Source organism: Puma concolor, chromosome B4 (assembly GCF_028749965.1).
Source record: "Puma concolor isolate L17-30 chromosome B4, mPumCon1.1.hap2, whole genome shotgun sequence".
NCBI classification, from domain to species: domain Eukaryota; kingdom Metazoa; phylum Chordata; class Mammalia; order Carnivora; family Felidae; genus Puma; species Puma concolor.
This window is the reverse complement of record NC_141673.1, coordinates 47,497,218-47,525,028: the sequence shown is the minus strand read 5'-3', so window position 1 is coordinate 47,525,028 and position 27,811 is coordinate 47,497,218. Positions and strand designations below refer to the sequence as shown.

Here is a 27,811-nt window from a genome sequence, read left to right as displayed (position 1 = left end):
CTGCAGTGTTGACTTTGATTTGAAATTGTGAAATTATTTCTTCAACATGAAAAATAGACCCCCTGCCCCCAAAACCCTCAAGTTTTACAAATATCTAACTGAATGGCGTGACTAAACAATTTAAAATGTAGTCTTTTTTTTCAGCTTTTGACAAGTAATTTGATGGCACCATATACCATTTTACTTGTAGCTTAAAAATGCAGATGTATTTGTAGTTATTAACCAAGTTCAAAACAGAAACTATTTTTTAAAAGAGTTAACGGCTGCATTAGAGATAAAGTTTCCTGAACACTTGTGGGACCAGGCAAAATACTTTTGGGAGAAATTTAGGAGAAATGTCTTGATAGACCTTTGAGATTTACCTTTAAGAAGTAATATGCAAATTAAGGTAAGCCAAAAGGGAGTGAGGTAGACTTTACCTTCAGTTTGGATATTTCATATTTACAAATTGATGGATTCTTTTCCATCTAAAGACAAATACTGTTTTTAAAAATGTCTGAAGACTGCAGCTACAGACACTAGAGATAGTAAAAAAGGCAGTGAATTTTGATTCTCTAAATTTTCATTTTTAACCTATTTTTCTATGAAGAGTGAAAGTTTATTGTCATTTACCAAATCATGTTTGAAAATGAAACATTTATGACATTGCCGTGTTTGTGTATCAGGAATATAAAATGACTTAAGATTTACCTTTTTCTATGTATTTTGAGATATGGAGAAACTGACGTAAAAATACCAGGATTTTTTAATCTTTCAGATTTAAACCAAAGCATCTCCTCTGTAGGAAAGACGGCACTTACATCACTGTAGTTTTAACTGTTGTGCACAAAACCTTCTCAAATCATATTTGACATAAACAGGAGTCAAATCCTAGAAATTGATTTCTTATTTCAAAAAGGCATTACATTTTTTCATAATAATTGACTTTGTAAAATGTAACTTTTCCTACATAACCATGAGAAACAGGTTAAAAACAAAGGGTGGGGGGGGAGTGGAGGGTAGGGGATCTTTATTTCTGTGAGTATAAACATAACTGTAGCGTGTCCCTGTGATCATGATTGGGACTTTTGTGAATGCCTCAGAAAAGCAAAACAGCTCCTATCAAGTGGTTTGTTGTCTTGGCCGTATAGAAAGTTTTACATGCGCACTTTGCCAGTTTTCTAAGCTCTTTTTACCCTAAATCATCAAAATAAGAAAACTCTTGCATGTAAACCAACTTTTTATAACTTGTTAATATCTGAAATTACCGTGCTCTTGACTTCAAATCCAAGTTTAAAAAATCTATTTGAAATCTTTAAAGTACTATATTAAACTCTTTAACATAACACACTGTTACATTCTTTGGTTTTATAACTTGTGGGTTATACATGTACAGAAGTTGGCCTGAACTAATATTTCACATTTTCTTTCATAGGTTTAATTCTGTTAAATTTTCCCTATATAACTAGTGACATAGATGTGTACGTTGTTAAATCATTTTTGTAATTATACTATAATTGGCTCTGGGAGAAAAAAGCTATTTAGTTGCAAAAGAAAATTCTTTCACCTATTTAGTTTCATATATCTATTTTATGCTTCTTGTGGTCCTACTATAATTTATATGATAAAACTCCATTTTCAGGGATTTTTTTTCACTGCAGAAAGTTTTCCTTAGATATAAAAAATTTTAAGAACTGAAAGTATATTTGAATTCTTACAGTATAAGATTAAGCCAACCACTTACTTGTCTTTTCCGTTTTGCCACTGAACTTGGGACACCACAGGTGCTTGATAAATACATGTTGGTTGAATGGTATAAATTGATATTTCAGTTTGAAAATAAAATGTACAAATTAAAGCATTGGGCTTTGAAATAATTTACTATCTTTTTGCTGTAATTTCATTTTCAAAAGAATTCTTTCTAAAGCATTTTCAATTAACTTCCAAAACTTTCAAATTTTTCCCTCTCCACTCTTTCTAATTGACCCTTCCTCTCAATCCTTCATTCAGAAACAGATCTTGCATCCTGTTACACCTCGTGCTTGTAAAATATGTGGCATCTGAGCATGCCTGCAAAGAAGGGCACATTTATTTAACTTAGATTGGCTTACTAGCATCAATTTTGCAGAAAGTTGCTAAAAACCTAAATGTGCACATACATACATAAAAGGTATGTTCATATTTAATGTTCTCTTAACTAAGTTTGTGTAGTTAAAAAAGAAGACCTAGAAATACTGCCTAATTGGTTCCATTAAGACAGTCTGTGGATAAAAAGCCAGACTTCTCTGAATGCCTTTCTAAAAGCTAGGTCCTAATAGCATGTGAAAAGGCTGTTTCCTTGCCACTAGCATTGCCAGTGAATTGGATCACATTATGAATACATGACAGATCTAGGAGATGAAGCAAATAAACACAATGCAAGTCAAAATTGGGATCTAAATCTAACCCAGTAATTTTGTGTGTTAAATTGCGTAAAATAGGATACATTGAGTCAAGATAATTGCTTTTGCACTTTGGTTGCTAAAAAAAGTAAAGGATGGTGGAATGCAACATATCTTATATGTATGTAGATCAATGTAAATTGTAACTGGTTCCAAAAATACTGATGTAATTTTCAGCTACTTTAAGAATAGTGCTCATAGGGCGCCTGGGTGGCTCCATCCCTTAAGCATCCAGCTTCAACTCAGGTCATGGTCCCGGAGTTCGAGTTTGAGCCCCGTGTCGGGCTCTGGGCTGATAGCTCAGAGCGTGGAGCCTGCTTTGGATTCTGTGTCACCCTCTCTCTCTGCTTCTCCCTCCCTCCCTCCCTCCCTCCCTCTCTCTCTCTCTCTCAAAAATAAAACATTAAAAAAAATTTTTAAAGTGTAGTGCTCAGAGCAAGGTAGGAAGTCTGCTGTATTTTAAGAGCTGCTATCAGTGAGGAAGGCAGGAGAATAGAATGTGGCATGCCGTCTAGCCGCCAAGCAATATACTACATGTTTGACATGCATTATTGTATCTGGTCTTTAGCATAGCGTCATGAAGTACTTCATTTTACATTAAATTTAAAATGTACCAAAAAAAACCCAAAAACCAAAACCATGAAGTAAGAATGTTTACATTAGAGAATAAACTCTAGAAACATGGTATCTGTCTTCAGGTTTCAAATTCAAGAGTTGTAAGTAAAGATCCTGTGTGACTGAAGAACAGAACTCAGACTGATGAGAGAAAAAGATTTTGGTATAGTATTAGAAGTGAGGTAATTAAGATTTGGGAATGAGGTGCTTTGTAAGGCATTAGATTCAACCTCAGAACATAACCAAGAAGAGACTCTGGACAGTGTTCTGTGCATAAGGTAAGGAGTTGGACCGGATAACCATGAATGTTCCGTTTACTGAAAAAGTGTTGAAGCGGGATAATTACTGTATTTTAGCAAAACTAATTGCCAACCATTGTAAAGTACACCATTCTGCGTACTACTAAGGAAGAAAGAAGGAGCTCAATTAAACTATGATAAACCATGCATTACATAACTGGCATACCAATTTCAAGGATGTCATACATGGGAAGAATGTGCATCTTAGAAGTGATGAGATGTGGACCTCGAAGAAGAGATAATTACTGGACAACTTAAGGGGAGACATGACAGCTGCTTCAAATGTAGGAGGGACCTGAGAGGGCAAGTCTCAACCCAGCAGGTGGAAGTTGGATGAGTCACATTTGGGTTCTGTATAACAAGGTGCTGGCCCACAATACTGTTACATGAAGGACTCCATCAACAAAGATGTCCAAACAAACTGGATGACTGTCAATTGCTATTGAGAGGACTGCCTTTTTGAGTAAAAATTTGGATTTGACAATTTCTAGGCCTCTTTCAGCTCTTTAGAAGATGCTGATACCGTGTTTTGACCTGAATTTGAGGAATATGATGTATTCAAGGGCTGGAAAGTTAAATACTTAGTATTTAAGTGCTAAATACTTAAAGCATTGACCTAGTCCAAATGTGCTCTTTTGTGAGTCCTAGAGAAGGTTTACTTACATTACTGCTATATCTTTGGAAAGATTTAAATGATAATAATAAAAAAAAGAATTACAGAGTGCAGCTTTATTCAACTTTTTTTGTTTTTACTTTAGGAATAAGGCTATGTATGACACCGTCGTAAAAGCACACAAATAGTAAATCATATGCAGTGTATGTTCACCAGATTTACTTATATATTCTAGTGCTACATTAAAGGAGGGAAGAGACCATTTTTTTGATAAGTTTTGAGGTAAATATTTAGTCTGAAATTGTACATTGCATTAGTGTTCAATCTCCTATTTTCTGCTACAGTAGTGATCACAAAACGTAAGCAGTAATCCTGTTTCTTATGTAAAGAGAAAACCGATCATTAAATTTGATGTGTAAAAAAATCTCAGTTTGGATGGAGTTAGCTCCAGGAGCTCAGCAGAGGCAAAGTACGTAATTTTCAAACTTTTTGTGCACCTGAGGAGCATGTTCAAAATATTAGTTATAGGCCTCCTACTTCATTCATTCATTCATTCATTCAGAGCAGGGGAGGGGCAGAGGGAGAGGATATCAAGCAGGCTCCACACTCATGGAGCCTACACATGACCTGAGCTGAAATCAAGAGTTGGACATTTAACTGACTGAGGAAACCACCCCAGTGCTCCTAGGTCTCCTATTTAGATACTCTGACTCAAATATCTAGGGAGAGGCCAGAAATACATACTGTAGTAAATACAAGTCATTTCCGAAGCTAATGAACTAGAATTTACACTTCAGCTATACTTTGCCTATTGTGCAGGTACTAACTAGAATAAAATCTAAAATCTTAAAGTTTAGGTGAAATCCAACTAAGTTAATAACTGGGATAATGTATACCTCTGTTGTGGGGCCATTCATTTTTTTCTGTATCATTCAAGTTCTAGTGCAGAAACCACATTATTACAGTAGTAATAGAGCAGAATACAAGGAAAACTAAGTCTGTTCCTGAGTATAAAACAGTAAGGATTGTTTTTTGTTTTGTTTTGTTTTGTTTCGTTTTGTTTTAAAAACCGTTACTATTTCCTGGGGACATTTTTGCTAGATGTTGGGTTTCAGCTTCAGTTTGTATGCATAAAAACTGCTAAGGGCAACTATGCATTATCAGTTCTGTGTCCATCAACTGAAAGTTTTTTCTTTAGTCCAGTCATCCTGTTGTATATATACTATGACCTAACAAGAATTTAATGATGTATTTCTTTATCGTAAGAATTCAGTTTAAAAAGCTAATCATTTCCAGATGTTTGCCATACAGCTTTCCTCCAGTCACTTAAATGACTTCATGAAACTCATAAAATTCACAATGGTAAGTCTTCCTCGTAATAAATTTCCTGTCTCTGTTGAAAACTCACACTGCATAGTCTCATAGTTTATGCTCACCATTTGACACATGCCAAAATAGTTTAGCTACTATTTATCTTTTTTAAAAACATTTTATTTTTGGTAATCTTTCACCCAATGTGGGGTTTAAACTCATGACCCCAAGATCAAGAGTCACATGCTGTACCAACTGAGCCAGCCAAGCACCTCTAAGACTACTTCTATATAGCAAAACTCATTTTTCATTCATGGTGTGATTTATCTTAGTTTTTATTTCCAAGGCCTGATAGGCCTCTACCACACTTACAAATGTGTTTTGACATTTTGTTAAGAGAAGGTGAAATAAAACTGGCCCCACTTAGGCCAAAAAGTGGTAGGTAGTTCCTTCACACAATAGAGAAAAGTAGGTAAGAAAAACAATTTTTCACTGAATCAGCTAGTCTCTAATTTTCATAAGCATATCCTGAAAAGTAATAGTCTAGTAATTTGTATTTGCCTAAGTAACATTTTAACCACATAATTTATAAAACTTTGAACAGGTGATTTTTTTTTTTTTCCACCAAGCCAATCAATTCTCTAGTATATACCAAAGGTAATTGTTGTAACACATGAGGTTCCTCTAAACATTTTGGAAGAAAGCTACCAAGTTTCAAGGGTGGTATGATGTCAACAAATGGCTGATTTTGCTTGATTCTTCTTAGGATCATCTCTATGGATACTCATTTATAATGAAAATACATTTTAAAGAGTAAACATTGATTATTCTTCAAAAATATACAGCTCAATGAGAAGTTACATGTGGGAATGCCATGAATAGTTTCATCTTTTGTATAAAAATAAAGATTTGGGGCAGCCAGAATGTTTGGAAGCTACCTTTAAATCTGTTACATACTGAACATCTATTTTAAGATGTAGTTTTAATTATCATATGTAGCAGTTGCATGAAAACTGGGCTGTCTTTTTTTTTTTTAAGATTCTATTTTTAAGTAATCTCTACACCGAGTGTGGGGCTCGAACTCACAACCCCAAGGTCAAGAGTCACGTGCTATACAGACTGAGCCAGCCAGGTACCCCAAAACTGGGCTATTTTAGAAGAAAATGTGAGCTATTAAATATTTCCCTCTTAAGAGTGTCAGACATGTTTTGATGTTTTATTTTAAATGTTTTAAGTAACTTACTGTCTTCAAATGGTTAATATTCTTTAAATATAAAACCAGTAGAATGAGAATATGCCTATTTTTGTTTACTAATTTATTTTGAGAAAGCAGGGGAGGGGCAGAGAGAATCCCAAGCAGAGCGGGAGCTGTCCGTGCAAAGCCCGATGATGGGGCTGGATCCCATGAACCATGAGATCATGATCTGAGCCTAAATTGAGTCCATTGCTTAACCAACTGAGCCACCCAGGTGCCCCAAAATATACCTGTTTTTAAAATGCATATCACATGTCACTCTTCTGCTCAAAAAAGTGTTATTTCCTGGGGTGCCTGGGTGGCTTAGACTGTTGAGCATCCCACTCTTAATTTCAGGTCAGGTCATGATCTCTAGGTGGTGAGATCAAGCACCCCCACTGGGCTCTGTGTTTAGTGTGGAGACTGCTTAACATTCCCTCTCTCCCTTTGCCCCTCCCCAGCTTTCATGCACTCTCTCTCTTAAAAAAAGTTATTTCCAGATTTCCTTTTTAAATGGAAAAAGGAATGGAAAAATCATATAAAATTTATATAATTGTATATAATTTTATATATATTTTGTATAATTTCTATAATATTTTTCATTTTACTCTAAATGATTTAATATTTGAATATTAGTTGACTTGCACATCACTATTGGGAATCCAAATTCTGTCTAATTAAGATGAACCAAAATCATTTTCCCAGCTTCTCTCTGCATTTGCAATGATGTTGTTAATTAACGAACAACAAAATCTATCATCCTAGAAGTGTTTGTAGGTTGGATAGCATGGAAAAGAAAGATGTAGACTTTTGTTTTAGAGAATGTTAAAACTAGGTATCCTTTCCAACTTTGAATTTTTTTTTTCCTTTCTTTAGCATTTGAGGGTAAGGACACAGTCCTAGTCTTCTAAACCATTAACCAAAGGAAATACTGAAGAAACTGAAGATTAGCAAAGAAGAAAAGGCCTAGAAGGAAAGAGGATAGTTGTCTTCCCACATCTGAAGTGAGATCATTTGGGTTTTTTTGTTTTGGTTTTAAAGTAAACTCTATGCCCAATAGTGGGACCTGAACTCAGGATCCTGATCCTGAGATCGGAAGTAGCATGCTCTACCAGCTGAGCCAGCCAGGTGCCTCTGAATGAAATTTTCATAAAGCAGATTATCTTTATCTTACTTACATAACACCCGAGGGCAAATAAAAAACCTTTACATGGATATTATGGCAAGGCAGATTTCAATTTGCAAGAAAGTGCTACTTCATATATATTTTTAAAGGTCCAAAGATCAAATGGGCAGCATTAGGAGTTCATGAATGTTTCATCACTGGAAATGTCCAAGCAAAGGCAAGAAAGCTATTGGAAATATTAGATGATTTCCTGCAGTAAGAGGAGGGCAGGCTCTTCTACCCTAGAACTAGTGTTTTATTAACATCCAGTTGTTCTTGTGTTTTACTTCTACTTTGAATCTAGCTTCAATTACTAACAAGCTTATCTGAAACCTAAATATTACACTTAATCTTCCTCTTCCACATAAAGCCGTACTACTTATATTTGCTATGCATCTAAAAAAGAGCTATTTTCAACGCAAGTGATTCAGAGCGAGATTAAATTGGAGGAGCTGGTTAAATCACTAGATCCTCCATCCGCTACCCACGTCTCCCTTCATAGGTTTCACAGGAGGGATTTGATCAAGCCTAACTCTACTCAAATGTAAGTATGCACATTTTAAATCCATTGGTATTACCTACATTTTTTACTAAATACAGAAATTTCTTAGATGTTTCAGAGTATAGCAGAAAATGGGCCTTGTAATCTGGCACTGTCAGTATATGTGTAGCGTTACTGGATCCCTCGTTCCCTCTTCATCTCATGGGAAGATTAAATTAGGGCATTTGTTTATATTAGGTACTCAGTAGATGTAGGCCCATTTTTCCAAAGACAAATGCTGTCTCTGTTAGCCACTGTGCTAGGAGATGCTCTCCATGTTTTGGAATTATTAAAAGACCTTTTGACTTGACTATGTACTGTTAGATAGCAATAGCCAAGTTTCTAAAGAACAAGGCAAGAACAAAGCCAATTTGGAATAAAAATCAAAATCAAGAATCTTCTAATCCAACCCTTTCACAAGAGGAGGAGGAAACAATCTAAGGACATGAATTATTTATGTCAAATTATTTACTATTGAATGTTGGGACCAAAACCGCTTAGCTTCTTGCTTTCTAGTTCCAAAGCTTCTTTCCTTTTTACTACATATGTGTATATATTATCTCCCATAGAAGTTCACTCCCATTAACATGAAAGATAACAGATGATAAGAATTTAGGAAATCTAGCTACACTTCTGTGTTACGAATGTACTAATATGAAGTGATTGTGCTTTTTGCTTCCCTTTCTCAATGGCAAACATAAAGGCTATAACGCAAACAAATCTGAACTTAAAAAATACTTTAATAATCATTCTCTGCTACTTCAAACAAAATACAGTCTTTGGGAGCATCCTTTCCTGCTTAATGTTGAATTAGGTGATACTTAAGATCCCTTCCTGTTTTAATATGATTATAAATATAGAAAATAGTAAGTAGTGTTCTCAAAAATTATATGTTCAATATAGTAGGTAAAACTTATGGACAGGAAAAAACAAAAATTAGAAAAATAGTGGCTTCCCAGGAAATTTTGAATTCAAAATTCTGAGACTAATATTTAACATTCACCATGAAGCATGGCAAGAAAGTTAGTTTCTTGATATCGGCAAGCTGGAAATGACTTACTTAGTTCAACTGTAAGTCATTTAAGTCAAGACTAAATAAAGCAGAAACAGTTTTCTACAACAAAATTGTCAATTGCATAAACTGAATGAAAAGATAAAATTTTCTATATAGTGTTCTTTGTTGGATCATTCATGCTTTCATTTGTTTCTTACCTAATTATTCTAGTTGCAAACATCTAAAACCCATCCAAAAAGTGAATTTTAATGAAAAAAGGTGATGATACAATATTAATTTTCTGTTCTATGTACTTTAGTTATTTAAGAAATGTATAGTAGCAGTTTGTTGTTGAAAAACTTCACAATGTGCCAATTTTTAAAACAGTGTATAAACATTTTCCCAATATGCTCTAAATTCCTCTCTACTCTAGGATACCAAAGCTCTCCTTATGATAATTCTTTTTGAAATCTTTTAATAAAGGTATGTATACATGTGGAATTGTATATTGCAGCTTTAACATTAGTCACAGGACTTCTGTGAATACTGAAGAGAACAAATTATGAATAGCAATGGTTTTAATGTTCTTGCTTAGATAGGTTTTATTTTTCTTTTGAAAAGAACATCAAGGCTTGACCATGATTCTCCTGAAAACATTGCTGCAGACAATGATGTACAGCAAATAAGTTGGTCTGGTTCTGTGTATCACATTTGTAGTCTTTTAATTGGTGGCGAACCAGGCAAAGAACTAGCTTTTATTAAAATCTGTGCTGCCTCTGCCCTCCACAGAAACAAGATGCCAAGTCACTTCAGAGCTTAGCATCTTTTTCCCAAGGGTTGTTACCACTACTCTAACTTAGAGAGTCGATGGTGACTCATTTTCTGAAACTGAGGGCCTGCCTTACTGAATGTTAGAAATGAGATGCGGCAGCTCCAAGTCAACTGAATGAAACTAATAACAAACACAGTGTTCCATTAAGGATAAAACAGAAATTTATTTAATGTGGGAAGTCTTTTGATATGTTTGACTTTCAGTAAGAAAGACATGAAGATAATGAAAGGGTTCAGAAGAACAGCAAAGCTGACTTAAAAATAGGAAATAAGGGAGAAAAGTAAATGTTTAAAGAACAGAAGGCTAGATGGCAACAGTTTCTGCAAACATTTTAATTATAAGGAAGGAGAGTGACTTAATGCAGAACTTGGGAGGAAAGTGGGTTTAAAAGCCCTTAAGAATTTAGGTTAAATTAAGGCAGAATTTTCTGATACATGAAAACCATCTTACTTCAGTTTTGGGGCAGAGGGTTCACTTACAGAACTCTTTGAGCTCTGGAATCATTGAAAAATTAATCATACTTACTAAATTATCTTTGGGCATCCCCATCCCTGTGTTTTAAGGCCACTAATAAGACCACTGATAAGAGTTAATTCTGCTTCAAGGTTAAGTTGCTCAGCATACCAAGGTAGGATAATTGGCTGTTGTTATCTCCTCACCGGTGCCTCAGATCTTAGACTGGCTTGAGCGTTCTTGAAAAGGAAGATGTTTATAACCTGCAGTAGGAAAAAGATTGAGGCCAAAGATCTGTGATCTCAGGTTAAGTTGCTTCAATGATTAAACTCATTTTCCCTTTCGGATAATGTAATCACCAACAATTGTCTTCATGCCAACAGAAAGGGCAGAAAATCACATACTTCTTAGGTAAGAAAGAAGGAAATCTATTCTCTCAAAACTTGAAAGGTATTAAGTACAAGGTGTCTTCCTGATTTGGAAATCTTCCAAACCCTGTATCGTCTTAATTTTTTCAGAAAAACACTTAGGGTCTTCCTGTAATTTAAACTTGTTTTTCTCCTTGCTTGGAAATACTGTTACCTACCACATAAAGGAATGAGTACTTCAAAGTAACATATCAGAACTGCAGTTGAAAGATACTTAATACCAGTTACGTAGCTAACATTTGAAATCCAAGAAAGAGAAGTCAAGAATTCCATGATTTGGTGTTTCCACATTCATCAGAAACGTAACTGAATTTAATTAAGAGTATACCCATTTGGGACTTGCAAATCAAGAGAAAGATATGTTTACATGCTTTGCAAAGAAGTGAACATTTTGATTCTTCAAAATGTAGGTCGAGATAGTTCTCAAGTTTGATATGATAGAAGCGTGGCTTGGAAAAAGATAATCTTTAAAAAAAAAAAAAGAAAAAAGGTCATGAAAAGAATAGAAGCCGAAAGTATGCACAGAAGAGGAGGGCGTAGAAGGAGCAACTGCAAGAATGAAGACAGCAGAATGCAGCTCTAGAAACGGTACCTGTCCCAAAGCGGGTCTGCACGCCGCTGTCGCCTCATACACCGCTCCTGGGTAGTTAGTCCCTCTACAAATTCCGGGGTGGGCCAACGGTGGCAAGGTTCCTAAGAAAGGAAACAACAGAAAGGATTCTGTTCTCGGGAGTCCGGGAGCGAGGGGACCGTCCTGACGGGGAAAGTGGTGTCTCCATCCAGGGCTGCAAGGCTGTTTCCTTCGGTCCCTACTCAGCCCCAGCCTCGGGGCAAATCGAGTTGGGGTTCACCTGGCTGCCGGAGACCTAAGTTTCCGCTAGGTCCAGCCAGCACCCCGGCATTGAGTTTCCTTGGTCTCGCCAGTCGCAGGCTGCTGTCCCACGCGCGATGCCTCCACAGCAAACCCCTGAATTTGCCCGTTCCACTCCTATCCTGGCGCCCTCGGGGCGTGCTGGGGGCCGGGGCGGGGGGTGCGCGGGCCCGCGCCGAGGCGGTTGGGAGAGCTAGGACTCTTCGGCCGCACAGTTTCAGCGCTCGCTGGGCGTGGAAGGGGAGGGCGTCCCCCGCCCCGCCGACTGCGGGTCCGCGCGCCCGCCCCGGCCCGGGAACGTGTGGCCCGGTCTCCCCGGGGCGCACCCAGCGCACGCCCCTCGCCCGGGGACCTCCTCCCCACCAGCCTGGCCGGGCTGCGCGTTTCCCCGGAGCGCCGGCCGCCTGGCCGCTGGCTCGCTCTCCCTGCTGGCTGGCCAATCCCCGTTCGGAGTTCAAGATTCCCGCCGCTCCACTCGCACTACGCCCTCGCTCCCTGTTTTCCGTTTCTGTTTTTAACTTTCACTCGGGTGAAGCTCGATCGATCCTCAGCATTCATCTCAGACGTCCCTCCAAGGGGGATTTAAAGAGGATCTCAAGCGCCCGCCGCCGCCCCCCACCGCGGTGCTCGCCCGCCCCTCGCCCACGGGAGACGCCCCCGCGGCGGGCGGGGCGGGAAGGCCCCGGTCGGCGGCGGGTGGGGCCGGGCGGAGCCGCCTCCCGCTCGGGGGAGCTCCGGGGCTCGGCCCAGCCCAGCCGCGCCTGCCCTCGGGGCAGCTGCCCGGAGAGCCGGCGGGGCGGCGGCCAGCAGGCGATGGAGACGGGGAGACACCGGGCGAGAGGAGGCGGGGTGGGGGAGGCGGGGAGAGCGCGGGGGCGGAGGCTGGCAGGGGGCGCTGGAGGCAGGAGCCGCCCGTGCGCTCCTCGCGCCCGAGGGTGCAGGAGGCTCTGAAGCAGCGGTCGCACCGCGAGCCTCCGGGGCCCGGCTGGCGGCGGGGCTGGGGGGGGTGGGGCGGGGGGCGCTGCCGCCGCCGGGGGCGTCGCCGGCCTCGGCCCCTTTGTTCTCGCGCGCTCCCCCTCGCCGCCCACTCCCCTGCTGTCGCGCGGCGGCGGCGGCGGCGGCGGCTCCTCCCGCCCGAGGCAGTCGGGCTGGGCGCCGGGGGCGGGAGGGGGCGGGGGGAGCGCGCCAGCCGCCGGGAGTGGGGGGCGATGGCGAAGCTCCGGGTGGCTTACGAGTACACGGAAGCCGAGGACAAGAGCATCCGGCTCGGCTTGTTTCTCATCATCTCTGGCGTCGTGTCGCTCTTTATCTTCGGCTTCTGCTGGCTCAGTCCCGCGCTGCAGGATCTGCAAGCCACGGCGGCCAACTGCACGGTGCTGTCGGTGCAGCAGATCGGCGAGGTCTTTGAGTGCACCTTCACCTGTGGCGCCGACTGCAGGGGCACCTCGCAGTACCCCTGCGTCCAGGTCTACGTGAACAACTCCGAGTCCAACTCCAGGGCGCTGCTGCACAGCGACGAGCACCAGCTCCTGACCAACCCCAAGGTAAGGACGCCCCGCGAGGGATGCCTGGCTCCTGCGGAGGTCTTGAAGCTTGGGGGAGCCTCGGTGTCAGACGCCGCGCGGGGCGGGCTCGGAGTGTCTTTTTGCTCGCGTCCCTAAGGAGGCGACGGGGCGTTGGACCCGCAGTGAGCACAGCCGGGAGTCCCGGGGCCCGGGGTTCGTGCGCGGCGACCGGTAATGCCCTGAGGCTTTCTTTACACGTCTCTCTTGTCTCGTCTCAGATTTTGAGACCTTGGCCCAGCTCAGTCCGGCGCCTACAGGTCGGACTTTGGAGACGTGCAAGGAGCGGAAAGTTACTTTTCCTCCTGTTAAAGCCAGTGGGTAGCAGGGATCCACCTACTCGGGCGCTCGGTCAAGGTCTGAGCTCCCACGGGCCGCGTCAAGCCCTGGCTTTGGGAGCTCGAGATCTTTGGGCCCCTTGGAAGATGTTAGAGGGTTCCTTGCCCTTTAACTCTAAACAGACGTTTTTAAGTTGGGCTGCAATGTTGAGGGTCAACAGACGACGTGGAAACCACATGCGAAATTCCGAACAAGTCTGTTTCCGGGGTTTACAGAGAGCTCCTGGTTTTCAAGAAACAGATTCTCAGAAGGGTCGGGAGGAAGCCTAGTGACTCTGTGTGTCTAGGGACGATCGGGAGCCATCTGGAGAACGGTAAAACTTACTGAAAATAGAAAACCCTTCGTGATATGTACCGAATATTCCTTCCCTGGCAACTTTCTCTCAAGCAATACAGAAAAAACCTGGTTAGGACTCGAGGGATGGATAGCCGAGAGAGGGAGACTCAGAAAACTGTTCCCAGTGGAGAGAAAAAACTTATAAAAAGCAGTGTCCTCAGTCTGTGAACTAATTGAGCTTTGTAGTGCGCCTGGTTCTGCAAGAAGGATTTTCTTTCTTATCTTCTCTTGGTCTGTTTTTACCATGCTTGTCGCTTAACTATCGAGTGAAAGTGTGTTTCTTCTTTAACGTTACTGTCATTTTCCCTCTTGGTGAGGGCTCTGCTCGAAAATCCAGCAGAAAAACAAAAGGGAATGAGTCTTGTGTACACAGGAAAACTTTCTGTTAAATGTGACAAGATATATTAATCCGAAAGGGAAAAACAATTATATTAGCATTTTAAGAGTACTTAAAGCAAAGGTACCATTTCTCTGCAGTAAAACTCAGGGTCTTGTTTCCTTAAACAAACAGTAAATTCTTGAATTGGGGAAATTAAAAAAAAAAAGGAATTCCTTTACAAAATGACTTCTCTTTTAAAAAGATGCTCCTGCTGACAAACGTGTATTCATTTACCTTAAAAATGAAGATAATATATAAGAAGTGAATATAAATAAATATAAAAGTACAGATTTAGATAAGGTATAATCAGTGTCCTGAAGAAGCACACTCTGGAAAACAAATATAAGTTAATCTGCTTAAAGTTCAGTAACTTCAAAAGAAACCTTAGGGTTTTAGAAACATCACTTTTTTTTTTTCTTCAGGATTAAACCATTAATATAAAAGAAGGTGCCAAGCAGTGATAGTGATTTAGAAATTATATGGTAGTTCACCATTTAGGAGGCATTGCTATAATTGGTGAAACACTGCTAATTAGTTTAAGATAGTGGTTCAGGCACTAATAATAAATTATATACACATATACCAATAAATGGCTAATATCTGATCAAGACATTGAGAAGTTAGAATTTACTGCAAAAAGCCTGCTTGTAATTTCCAGGCAATTTTGAAGGATCTGGCAGAAAAAGTAAATTGGGATCATTAGGACATAGATTTTAAAATCAGTTGGAAGCAGTCAAAATGCTTTATGTAATACTACAATTTTATCTCTCTCTCTCTCTCTCTTTGTTGCAAATAATCTATTTTCTTCCAGTGCCAGTTCAGATTCCAGCAACAATTGTTTTGAAGAAGTGTCTGAACAAAATGACGTTTTATAAAGTATTCAAGAAATGACAGAACTGGAGAAAGATATTTATGTCACACACACACACACACACACACACACACACACACAAATGATGAACAACAGCCCAGTGAATTTAGTCAAGGCTTCCTTAGCCAGACCAGTACACATCTTTATCCAAATTATGATTACATTGTGGCATTTATAGAACATAAGTTTGTTCTTTTGCAGTCACCTTTCTACTTTTGGACAATTAAAGTACAATTCTTGTAAGTGATTAGTGATGGAAAAATTCAACATAACTGATATTGTGCCAGAACCCAGTACCTAAGCAGAATGTGTCCACAGTGCCCTTAGAAGTAGGCAGGCCCCTTTGCTCATTCCTGACGCCTCTTGGGTGCCTAGGTCTTTTCTTTGCCTTGCATCACCTGATTATCGAAGGCCTGGGTTCCCCACCCATTCCCTCTGTAGAATGTCTGGATTCCCTTCAGTGCCAAGGATCCTAATCACCTTCAACCTTCTCTTCTTCAGGACCCACTCCCCACAAGAAACCATTTTTAGGAAATCACTTCTTAGAAAGAAAAAGAACAAGGGCTTTCCCCCACCCCTCCCTTGAGTTTGCTGCATTAATTATAGTAAAAGGCAGGGAAAGGGAAAGAATATTGCACATGTATAACTTCTTTAGCCATAGACTACCAAAGAAGATAGTATGAACACATGTGACCTTTGACTAGTCCTGTCTAAGATATCTTTAAATGTTCTTCAGCTTATTTATGGTTTGAATCATATCCATATTGTCAAGGGTAATCACTCTATCCGGTCATATAATATAGTATTCAAGTCTACTAGTTACACATAGGGCAATGATCTGCTCTGTGATTTAACCATAGTCAAATCTAAATGTGGGATATGCTCCCTCTGGGTGCTGTTCCCATCACTGCATTGTTTCTGAGGGGCTAGCAGTTGTGTGTGCTAAGAGCTTTGGTTCTTAACCTTGGCTGCACATTAGACACTGGGGGAGGGGCTCCAGGGTAGCTCAGTCCCTTAAGCATTGGACTCTTGATTTAAGCGCAGGTCATGATCTCACAGTCTTGAGATCAAGCCCCGCGTTGGGTTCTGCGCTGGGCATGTAACCTGCTTAAGATTCTGTCTCTCCCTCTGCCCCAGCCCTGCTCGTGGGCGCTCTCTCTCTCTCTCTCTCTCTCTCTCTCTCTCTCTCAAAAAAAAAAAAAAATCATTAGGGAAACTTTACAAAGAAATTCTTATGCTTGGGTCTCACCCTTAGAGATTTGGACTTGGTCTTGGGAGAGTCCTGAGAGTTGGTGTTTTTTAAAAAGTTCTGCAAGTGACTCTAATGTGTAGACAGAGTCAAAAATTACTGATTAGAAAACATACTCATCTGTTGTGCAAGAAAAGTAAAATAAGAACCGAAAGGATCCATTGTGATTAATACTTGTGTTTTTAGGTTAAAAGATGTTACTGATCCTACTGAATATAGGGAACTGGCATAAAAGGACGGACCCAAGGAAATTCTGAAGGAAAAGAAGAGGATCATTTAACATTAGTGTCGAAATGGTCATTTAAAATTCGTTTAGCTTAAATGAACATAATGCAGTTCCAGACATTTGCTATCACATCAATATATACATCGGGTGGCAGAGAAAAGATGAATTTTTAAAACTATCTCTTGTTTGTGCAATAAGAGAGAGTGAGTGATTAGAAGCTATGTGTTTTATTTTTGTTTTGAGGTTTTTTGTTGTTGTTGTTGTTGTTCTCTGGTCTGAAAAACCTAGATACAAAGGGAAAAAGTCTATTCCAAAGGGAAAAGTACTGTGAAAGTGAGAGAAATTCACTGAAGAGAAGAAAAACTTTAGACTTTTGAGTGTATCCTCTGAAACTGAATGTCCCTAACTGTGTTCCTCGCAGCTTACGGTTCCCTTGGTATCCTTCACAACCACACTGGTATGTCCCAAAGCCCCGTCCCCTGCCCCCCAGTCACACATCCTGTGCAGACAGTGTGGTCTCCTGGGGTTGATTTCTGAACTGCATCCTAGAAATAAATGTTCAGTATGATACACTTTGTGCTCTAGGGAGGTCCATCACATCAAAACTAAGTAATCAAAGGCTAAACTGGATTGTGACGATTTCTCTACAATCTTTATTTCTCTATGATAAGGATGGCTTGCTGTGGATTTTTCCTCTGGTGATTATATTAAATAACTTGGCAAGTACGTAAAATCCAATTCCTCCAATACTTGCTTAGCCTCTGTGATCAAAGGATGGAGCAAGAAACAGGAGTACGTCTTAGCATCTTTTGATCAAAGGACTGGGCAGGAAATAAGGACATACAGGGGCGCCTGAGTGGCTCAGTTGGTTAAGCGTCCAACTCTTGATTTCACCTCACGTTGTAATCTTATGATTCGAGAGTTTGAGCCCCATATCAGGCTCTGTGCTTGGGATTCTCTTTGTCCTCTCTTACTGCCCTGCTCCAATGCTTGCACACACACACTCACCTCTCTCTCTCAAAAATAAATAAATAAACTAAAAAAAAAAAAAAAAAAAAGAAACAAGGACATACAAAGATAAGTTTATTCATTTAACAAATATTTGTTAAATGCCTCCTCTGCGCAATGCGTGCTTCCAGGTTCTGAGACTAGAATAGAGATCAAAATAAAGTCTGAAGTTTATGTTTTGGTAGATGCTGACAGACAAGAAATAGACTTATAATGTAATGTCATGTAATGGTAAAGGTGTAAAGAAAATTCAGGCAGCATAAGGATACAGACTGGTGGAAGAAATGAAGGGCTGCCCTTTTGCACACAGTGGTTAAGTGACATTTGTACAGAGACCAAAGAGCATGAGGGGATGAATAGAGGCATAGAGGACAGAAAAGAGTCAATCATATAGCTGTCTTGAGAAAGAGTGTTTCACAGGCTGAGGGCGCAGTAAGTGCAGAGGCCCCGGGGCAAGTGGCTGCCAGGCTAACGTGAGGAACAGTAAGGATGACAATAAGGCCAGACTACAGTGAGCAAGACGTGAAACAGTGGGAGGTGAGGTTAGACCTTACAGAACACTGTAAGACCTTTGGATTCTGTTCTGTGTATGATGGTAAGCTGTCTGACATTAAGCAGGACTGAGATATAATCAGACTTAAACTTCTGAAAAATGTAGATGATCCTTCTGGATGCTGGATTGAGAATAGAATTTGTGTGTATTTGTGTGTGTACATGCATATGCACATGCTCACTTGTGCAAGGTGAGAGATGCAGGGGCAGGATTGAAAACAAGGAGTCTAGTAGGGCGGGCAAATGATGATAGTGACTTAGATCAGGGGTGAGCATTGGTGAAGTTCACTGATGGACTGGTCAAAGATGACTCAGCAGTTTGTGGTAAGTCCAACTGGGTGAAGGGAGGTGATTTTACTAGATGGGAAAACTAGAGAAGAGTAGTTTGGGAGGAGTGTGAATGGAAAACAAGGGGTTAGTCTTAGATATGTCTAACAGACATACAAGTGAGGATGAATCCATACGTTTGTGCCCTCAATGAGTTCATTCTCCGGCAGGGGAAATAACACAAATAACTATCAAAGGAAGTGTAATGTAAGTTCTACAGGAAAGTACAAACACTAGAGAGGAAAGATTAGGAGAAAAGCTTCATGGGAAATGAAACATTTGCTATGAAAATTTGAGAATGAATAGGATTTTCATCTTGGGAGAAAAAGTAGGGAGGAATGAAGAGAACATCAAGGAAGAGAAAATGCCAGAAGCAAAGCTGTGTGAGTGCAGGCTATGTTGGGGAATCATCAGATAGACCATGTGGTTGGAACACAGTTACAAAGAACAGAGTCTTAGGGCTAAGGTGGGAGAGTAAACTGGGATCAATAATGTGGAATTGGGTTTGGTGACATTGGGAAACCATGATAGGAAGAATAATGCTCCCCTCCCCCCACCAAGATGTCCACATCTTTTTTTTTTTAATATTTTTTTTAATGTTTATTTATCTTTGAGGGAGACAGAGAGTGAGTGAGGAAGGAGCAGAGAGAGAGGGAGACACAGATATGAAGCAGGTTCCAGGCTCTGAGCTGTCAGCACAGAGCCCAACCTGGGTCTCAAACTCATGAACCCATGAGATCATGATCTGAGCCGAAGTCAAATGCTAAACCAACTGAGCCACCCAGGTGCCCCCAAGATGTCCGCATCTTAATCCCCAGAATCTGTGAGTATCTTATGTTACCTGGCAAGGAGGAATTAAAGCTCCAGAGGAAATTAAGGTAGTTTATCAGTTGACATTAAAATATGCAGATTATTCTGGTGGGCCTAGGGTAATCAAAAGCCTCCTTTAATGTGAAAGAGGTGGTCAGAGTGATGCAATATGAGAAAGACTCAACCAGGCATTGCTAACTTTGAGTACAGAAGTGGGTCATGAGCCAAGGAATGTAGGCAGCCTTCTTTTCCAAGGAAGCGGGAAAAGGCAAGAAAATAGATTATCCCTTAGAGAATCTAGAAGAGAATACAGCCCCAGTTTGGTGAGACCCATTTGAGAATTCTGACCACTAGAATTTTAAGATAATAAATTTGTGTTGTTTAAGCCATTAAGTTTCTGTTACAACAACAGAAATCTAACACAGAAGCCAAGGAAAGTTTTTGAGTAGGTGAGTAATCATGATTCAGTATTTTGGGGTGCTTGGGTGGCTCAGTTGGTTGAACATCTGACTCTTGATTTTGGCTCAGGTCATGATCTCAAGCCTTGCATCGGGCTCCATGCTGAACACTGTGAATTTGCTAGAATTTCACATTCTCAGGTCTCATCTTAGGCCCACTGAATCATAAACTCCGCCCCAGATTCTGACTTAGTAGTTCTATGTTGAAGTTCAAGAATTTGTAAAGTAAAAGAATGTATAAATAGGTGGGGAAGATGAAATAATATAAAGCAAACAGTCCAAAAGAAGGCAAGGAGAAAGAGAAAAAGAAATGTAGACAAGTAGAACACCAACAAAAAAATAATAAGATAGATTTAAATGCCAATTTATAAGTAATTATATTAAATGTAAGTGGATTAAGTTCCATTTAAAAGACAGAGATTGTAGACTGGAAAAAAACAAACAAACCCAAATATATGCTGTTTTCAAGAGTCACACATAGAATATAAGGACACAGAAAGGTTGAAAGTTAAAAGATGGGAAAATATACATGCAAACATCAACCAAAACAGGAAAAGAAAAGCTGGAGTATCTGTATTATATGAAATATAGTAGACTTTGAAGCAAAAATTTGTTACTAGATAAAAAGGAGGGACACTTTGTAATTATAAAAAAATTCAATGTAATATAGCAATTCTATATTGGGATATACCTAAAAATACAGCCTCAAAATACATTAAAAAAATAAAACACCTCAATGGAGAAATACACAAGTCTATCATGAGAGTGAGAGATTTTAACACACCTCTGTGACTAATAAACAATCAGACAAAAGTAATATTGACACATATATGATAGGTTTAAATAACATGTTTAACAACTGACAACTGACATATAGAATAGTATATTAAGTTGTAGCAAGGTGTACACTATTTTAAGTGCTCATGTAATATTTACAAAAACGTCATATTCAGGGTCATAAAATAAACCTTGACAAATTTTAAAAGTGAAATGGTAAAGAGTGTATCCTTAGAGAAATTAAATTAGCAATTATTAAATTTTACTGAAAAACATAGAAGATGTGGAAAATTCTTCAGGGAAAGAATGAGCCAATTAGCTGTACATGAAAAAGACAATCTGACACATACTTCACACTCATAAAATCCAGTTCCAAATGGAAGAAAAACTAAATATGAAAAGAAAACTATAAAACTTTCAGGAGGAAGCTTGGGAAAATATCTTTATGACAGAGGCTTAAATATTTTCTTAAATGAGACTAAACAAATAAGAGGAAAGAGTGACACATTTGAGCACATTAAAATAACAATTTCTATATGACTAAAATTATTGTAAACTAAGCAGAAGTAAAGCTAAATATTACTGCAAGATAATGGCGAAACAGTAATAAACAAAAATGAAAATGTCTACAAATCATTAAGACAATGGTGTATGATATAATGAGAAAATGAGCAAAAGGTGTGTACAAGCAATTCATAAAAGAAACTCAAAGATCAATAAATGTGAAAAGATGCTCGATTCCACTAATCTCAGGGAAATTCAGAAGGCAACAATAACAGGACACCATTTCACACCCATCATTTTGGAAAAACTTAATATGCTTCATATGACCAAACGTTGGTGAGGATTGAAGAAAATGGTAAGTTTTACCCATTGCTAGGAAATTGGTTCAACCACTTAGGGAAATAATCAAACATATTAAGTGTAACTGAAGCTGTGCATATCTGAAAACCTGACAATTTCACTTCAGGGTATTTACTCTAAAGAACTCTAACACATATCCAAGGAAATGTATATATGGGGTATTTCATTGCAGAATTGTGTATAGTAGTGAAATGTAGAAACAACCTAATAGATAGGATATTGGATGGGATGCTTTAACAGGAACCTAATCACAGTGACCTAAAGAAAGTAAGTACTAGTTTCGTTTCGTTTCTTTTCGTTTCTTTTCTTTTCTTTTCTTTTCTTTTCTTTTCTTTTCTTTTCTTTTCTTTTCTTTTCTTTTTTCTTTTCTTTTCTTTTTTTCTGTTGTAAATGTCTGAGCCTGTACATAATCCATGGGGCTGTGCCAGACTTTGGATGTGGAAGGTCATCCAAAGACCCAGGTTCCTACTATCTTGTTGCTCTACAATCTCTTAGGATGCTTTTACTAACTTGATCATGTCTGTCTTTTAGGCAGTAGGAAAGGGGAAAACGAGAAAATAGATGGAAAGCAGCTTTCTTTCTTTTTTTTAATGGCATGTAATTCACATTAAATGATATTTGCCCTTTCAACAGGTACAGTTTTTAGTATATTCACAAAACTGTGCAATCATTATCACTATCTTATTTTAGAATATTTTCATCACTCCCAAAAGGAATCCCGTACACATTAGTACTCATTCCCCTTTCTCCTAACTTGGTCATGGTATTTAATCCTTTTTTTATATGTTCCTAGATTTATTTGGTTTACTAGCATTTAGTTGAGGATTTTTGCATCTGTATTTATCAGGTATATTGGTCTGTAGTTTTCTTTTTTTTTTTCAACGTTTATTTATTTTTGGGACAGAGAGAGACAGAGCATGAACGGGGGAGGGGCAGAGAGAGAGGGAGACACAGAATCGGAAACAGGCTCCAGGCTCTGAGCCATCAGCCCAGAGCCTGACGCGGGGCTCGAACTCACGGACTGCGAGATCGTGACCTGGCTGAAGTCGGACGCTTAACCGACTGCGCCACCCAGGCGCCCCTGGTCTGTAGTTTTCTTGTGATGTCTTTGTCTGACTTTGGTATCATGGTAATAAAATTAGTTGGGAAGTGTTCCCTCTTCTATTGTTTGAAAGAGTTTGTGATTATATACCATGATCAAGTAGGATTTATTCCAGGAATGAAGGTTGGTTCAACATGCTAAAATCAACCAATGTAATTAATACATCATATTAATAGACTAAAGGATGGAAATTACATGATTATTACAGTATACGCAGAAAAAACATTTAACAAAATCCTCTCATGATTAAAAAAAAAAACTAGGAATAGCCGAGAACTTCCTCAACTTGATAAAGGGCTACTACGAATAGCTAATAAATGGTGAAAGACTGAAAGCTTTCCCCCTAAGATCAGAAATAAGACAAAGATGTCTGCTCTTGCCACCCCTGTTTGATGTTGGAAGTTCTATCTAGGACGGTTAGGTAAGGAAAAAATGTAAAAAGACAGCTAGATTGGAAAGGAAGACATAAAACTATTTATAAATCATGTGATCTTGTATAAAGAAACTCCTAAAGAATCCACCAAAAACAAAGCAAACAAAAAACCCATCTGTCAGACATAATAAATTCAGCAAGGTTACAGAATACAAGATCAATATACAAAAATCAATTGTATTTTTATACACTAACAATGAACAATCTAAAAATGAAATTAAGAACACAATTCTATTTACAATATTATTAAAATGATAAATTACTTAGGAATGTATTTCACAAAAGAGTATTTCTAACAAAAGAGCAAAAGACTTGTACCTTGAAAGCTATAAAACACTATCAAGAGAAATTAAAGAAGACCTAAATAAATGGAAAGATATCTTTTGTTTGTGGATTGGAATACTTAATATTGTAAAGATGGCAACACTTCCCAAATTCATCTACAGATTGATTATAATCCCTATCAAAAATTCAACTGGATTTTTGTTTGCAGAAATTGACCAACTGATCCTAAAGTTCATATGGAAATTTAAGGGATTCAGGGTAGCCAAAATGATCTTAAAAAAAAACAGAGACTAATGGTGGAAGACTCATACTTTCCAATTTTAAAACTTACTAGAAATCTACAATAATCAAGATATATGGTATTGGCGTAAGGATAGACATACCAATCTATGGAGTAGAATTGAAAGTCCAGAAGTAAATGAGTACATTTAAGAGTAATTGATTTTTGGAAATTGTGTCAAGAGCATTGAACAAGGAAAGAACAGTCTTTTCAACCAATGGCACTGGAACAACTGTATGCATGCAAAAGAATGAAGTTGGACTCCTACCTCACACCATTTATAAAAACTAACTTAAAATGGATCAGAAACCTAAATGTAAGAGCTAAAACTGTAAAGCTCTTAGAGGAAAATGTAAGTGTAAATCTTTATGACTTTGAATTAGGCAATTTTTTAAATATGACATGAAAAACACAAGCAACCAAAGGAAAAATTGATAATTGGACTCAAACACAATTAAACACTTGAGTTTCAGAGGACAACATCAAAAAGGTAAAAAGACAACCACAGAATGAGAGAAAATATTTGCCCATCACATATCTGATAAAGATTGAATATCCAGAATGTATAAAGAACTTTTATAACTCAACAATAACAATTAAAAAGGCAGATAACTAGGGGTGCCTGGATGGTTCAGTTGGTTAAGCATCCAACTTCAGCTCAGGTCATGATCTTGCAGTTTGTGGGTTCGAGCCCCATGTCAGGCTCTGTGCTGACAGCTCAGAGCCTGGAGCCTGCTTTGGATTCTGTGTCTCCCTCTCTCTCCTCCTCCCCCACTCTTGCTGTATCTCTCTCTGTCTCTCAAACATAAATAAACGTTTAAAAATTTTTTTAAAAAGAGGGAGGCAGGGGCGCCTGGGTGGCGCAGTCGGTTAAGCGTCCGACTTCAGCCAGGTCACGATCTCGCGGTCCGTGAGTTCGAGCCCCGCGTCAGGCTCTGGGCTGATGGCTCGGAGCCTGGAGCCTGTTTCCGATTCTGTGTCTCCCTCTCTCTCTGCCCCTCCCCCGTTCATGCTCTGTCTCTCTCTGTCCCAAAAAAAATAAATAAAACGTTGAAAAAAAAATGTAAAAAGAGGGAGGCAGATAACCCAATTGAAAGATAGGCAAGAGGTGTGAGTAGACAGTTTTCTAAAGAAGTATACAGGTGGCCAATAAGCACATAAAAATATGTTCAGATGTGTACAGGGTGTCTTCTTGGGGTGATGAAAGCATTCTAAAACTTTTGTGGCAGTGATTGCACACTTCTGTGACTCTACTAAAAACCACTGAATTATACATTTTATTCTTTTAAGTTATTTTGAGTTATACATTTTAGATGGGTGAATTGACTGGTATGTGAATTATATTTCAATAAAGCTGTTACCAGAAAAGAATGTTAAAAGGAGATTTGCTTTGCAAATTTTGGCATTTCAAGTAACTTATAAAGGGACGTCTTCAATAAATGATGTTAAAGCTTCCCTATTATTTAGAAAAATATATATTTAAAAATACTAATTTTCCAAATAAATTTTCTAGAGAACCCTGGCTAACACATAAGGCAAGCATGAGCAGGCAGTTCAGTGAAGAATTACAATTTAGTTGTAATTAGTGTAATCTCACTAGTCTTACAAAGAAACTCCCAACTCAAAAATTATTTGGAAAAATGTTTAATAAAAATAAAATATAAATTTAATTTAAATAACATTATAATTTTGATGGAACAAAATTTTGGTCTTTGAAAATAATATATAATAAATACATATTTATTGTTATAATAAATATAGGTAATAGGTAATTATAATAAATATAGGTAAATATTTACATAATTTGGGGGGGCAGTACAGGCCTTTCTAAACATGACACTAAGGGCAGAAATCATAAATTTCTGCAGGAATGCACTGATTTGTTTAATGACATAATAAAGAAAAGCTTTAAATAAACCGACATTACAATTTATTTTTTAAAATACATGTTTATTTATTTATTTGGAGAGAGAGAGAGAGTACTGGCAAGGAGAGGGGCAGAGAAAGAGGGAGAGAGAATGCTAAGCAGGTTCCGTGCTCAGCGTGAAACCCAAAAAATCAACATAACAATCTAAAGAAAAATGACAAATTTGAGAGAATATTCACACTGGTCGAGAAATGATTCAAAACAACAAGTGAAGAGCTCTTAGCAATAAATGACCATCTCTTCAGTGGAACACGAGGTTTGATGGTTGATTTTATGTGCCAACTTCACTGGGCTAATGAATGCCCAGAGAGCTGGTAAAATATTATTTCTAGGTGCATCTGTGAGGGTGTTTCTGGAAGAGAATAGCATTTGAATCAGTAGTCTCCATAAGGAAGATTCATCCTCACCAATGCAGGTGGACATCATCTGATCTGTTGAGGGCTTAAATAGAACAAAAAAGCAGAGCAAGGGCAAATTTTTTCTCTGCTGGAGCTGGAACATGACATTGGTATTGCTGTGACCTGGGGCCTTTGGACTTCCACTGAATTACACCACCCACTTTCCTGGGTCTCCATCTTGTGGGCAGTAGATTGTGGCACTTCTCAGCTTCCCTTATCACATGAGCCAATGCCTCATAGTAAATCTCTTATTATATGTCAACATATATTCTATTGGTCCTGTTTTTCTAGAGAGCCCTGACTAACACACAAGGCAAGCATGAGCAGGCAGTTCAGTGAAGAATTACAATTTAGTTGTAATTAGTGTATCTCACTAATCTTACAAAGAAACTCCCAATTGCAAATGCTTCCAGTTGAATTGTATGAAAACAGATAACGTTAATCCTATTTTATTTTTTTTTTTAATTTTTTTTTTCAACGTTTTTTATTTTATTTTTGGGACACAGAGAGACAGAGCATGAACGGGGGAGGGGCAGAGAGAGAGGGAGACACAGAATCGGAAACAGGCTCCAGGCTCCGAGCCATCAGCCCAGAGCCTGACGCGGGGCTCGAACTCACGGACCGCGGACCGTGAGATCGTGACCTGGCTGAAGTCGGACGCTTAACCGACTGCGCCACCCAGGCGCCCACGTTAATCCTATTTTAAACTCTGCCAAAGCACACAGAAACAAGGAAAACTTCTGAAATTTTTAAAATAATTTTAGGATTACATTGAAACAAACACCTACGGGAGTGCCTGGGTGACTCGGTTGAGCGACTGACTGCAGCTCAGGTCATGATCTCATGCTTCGTGAGTTCAAGCCTCTCGCATCAGGCTCTTCGCTGACAGCTGACAGTGTGGAGCCTGCTTGGGATTCTCTCTCTCCCTGTCTCTCTCTCTCTCTGCCCCTCCCCTGCTTGCGCTTTCTCTCTTTCTCAGAATAGATGAATAAACTTAAAAAAAAAAAACAAAACACCTATGATAACATACATGTACAGATGGAAATTATGGGACAGCTTTGCTTAAGAATATTTATGTGAAATCCTAAGTGAGATAACAGTGGTAATGAGTTTGTCATTGATGTGGGTCTAATTGCATAAATTTTCACAGATTGCGCTCTTAAAAGTTACATATGGCTATATAGCAAACATACCACAAATTAGGTCAAAAGAGACAAAACGAGGAAGGAAATTGGCAATGTGTGATGAAGATTAATTTTCTTCCATGTAAAGACTCTTAGAAAATAACCAAAATGGGCAGATGTCATGGATAGTCAGTTTGCAGAAAATAAATACAAATAGTTTTAAAAATATGGAAGAATCATTACCTCTATTTAAAAATGCAAATTCACACAAGTCCCATATTTCACCTATCAGAATGTTTAATTGTACCAGATTATTTTTTATTTTTTTAAGGACATGGGAATAGGTGCTCTCATAAACTGCTAGCAGAAATGCAGTTGGCACAATCTCTTTGCAACACTATAGTCATAAGTGTTCTTTGTTTTTGTTTTTGTTTTTTTAATTAAAAAAAATTTTTTTTTAATTAAAAAAAAATTTTTTTTACATTTATTTATTTTTGAGAGACAGAGTGAGTCAAAGTGAGAGTGGGGGAGAGGCAGAGAGAGAGGGAAACACAGGGTTGGAAGCAGGCTCCAGGCTCTGAGCTGTCAGCACAGAGCCCGACGTGGGGCTCGAACCCACAGACCGTGAAATCATGACCTGAGCCGAAGTTGGGCACTCAACCGACTGAGCCACCCAGACGCCCCTGTTTTTGTTTTGTTTTGTTTTTTAATTTTTAAATGTTTATTCC

At 39.0% G+C, this 27,811-nt stretch overlaps 2 protein-coding genes across 2 annotated transcripts in view; one reads left to right on the top strand and one right to left on the bottom strand.

Moving 5' to 3' along the window:
- Positions 1-10,167: 10,167 nt before the first annotated feature.
- Positions 10,168-12,334, bottom strand: LOC147579043 (uncharacterized). The gene is made up of 4 exons (XM_086715105.1): positions 12,329-12,334; positions 11,757-12,294; positions 11,498-11,598; positions 10,168-10,740 (listed from the first exon to the last, which is right to left on the bottom strand). The coding sequence occupies exons 1-4, from the start codon at positions 12,332-12,334 to the stop codon at positions 10,672-10,674; spliced, it is 714 nt and encodes a 237-aa protein (XP_086571231.1). The 3' UTR covers positions 10,168-10,671.
- Positions 12,335-12,819: 485 nt separating this feature from the next.
- Positions 12,820-27,811, top strand: part of KCNMB4 (potassium calcium-activated channel subfamily M regulatory beta subunit 4) — a 65,256-nt gene continuing 50,264 nt past the window's right edge. Inside the window, exon 1 of the mRNA XM_025926713.2 lies at positions 12,820-13,320. Coding sequence (XP_025782498.1) covers positions 12,985-13,320 — 336 coding nt within the window. The 5' untranslated portion in view covers positions 12,820-12,984. The remainder of the gene's footprint in view (positions 13,321-27,811) is intronic.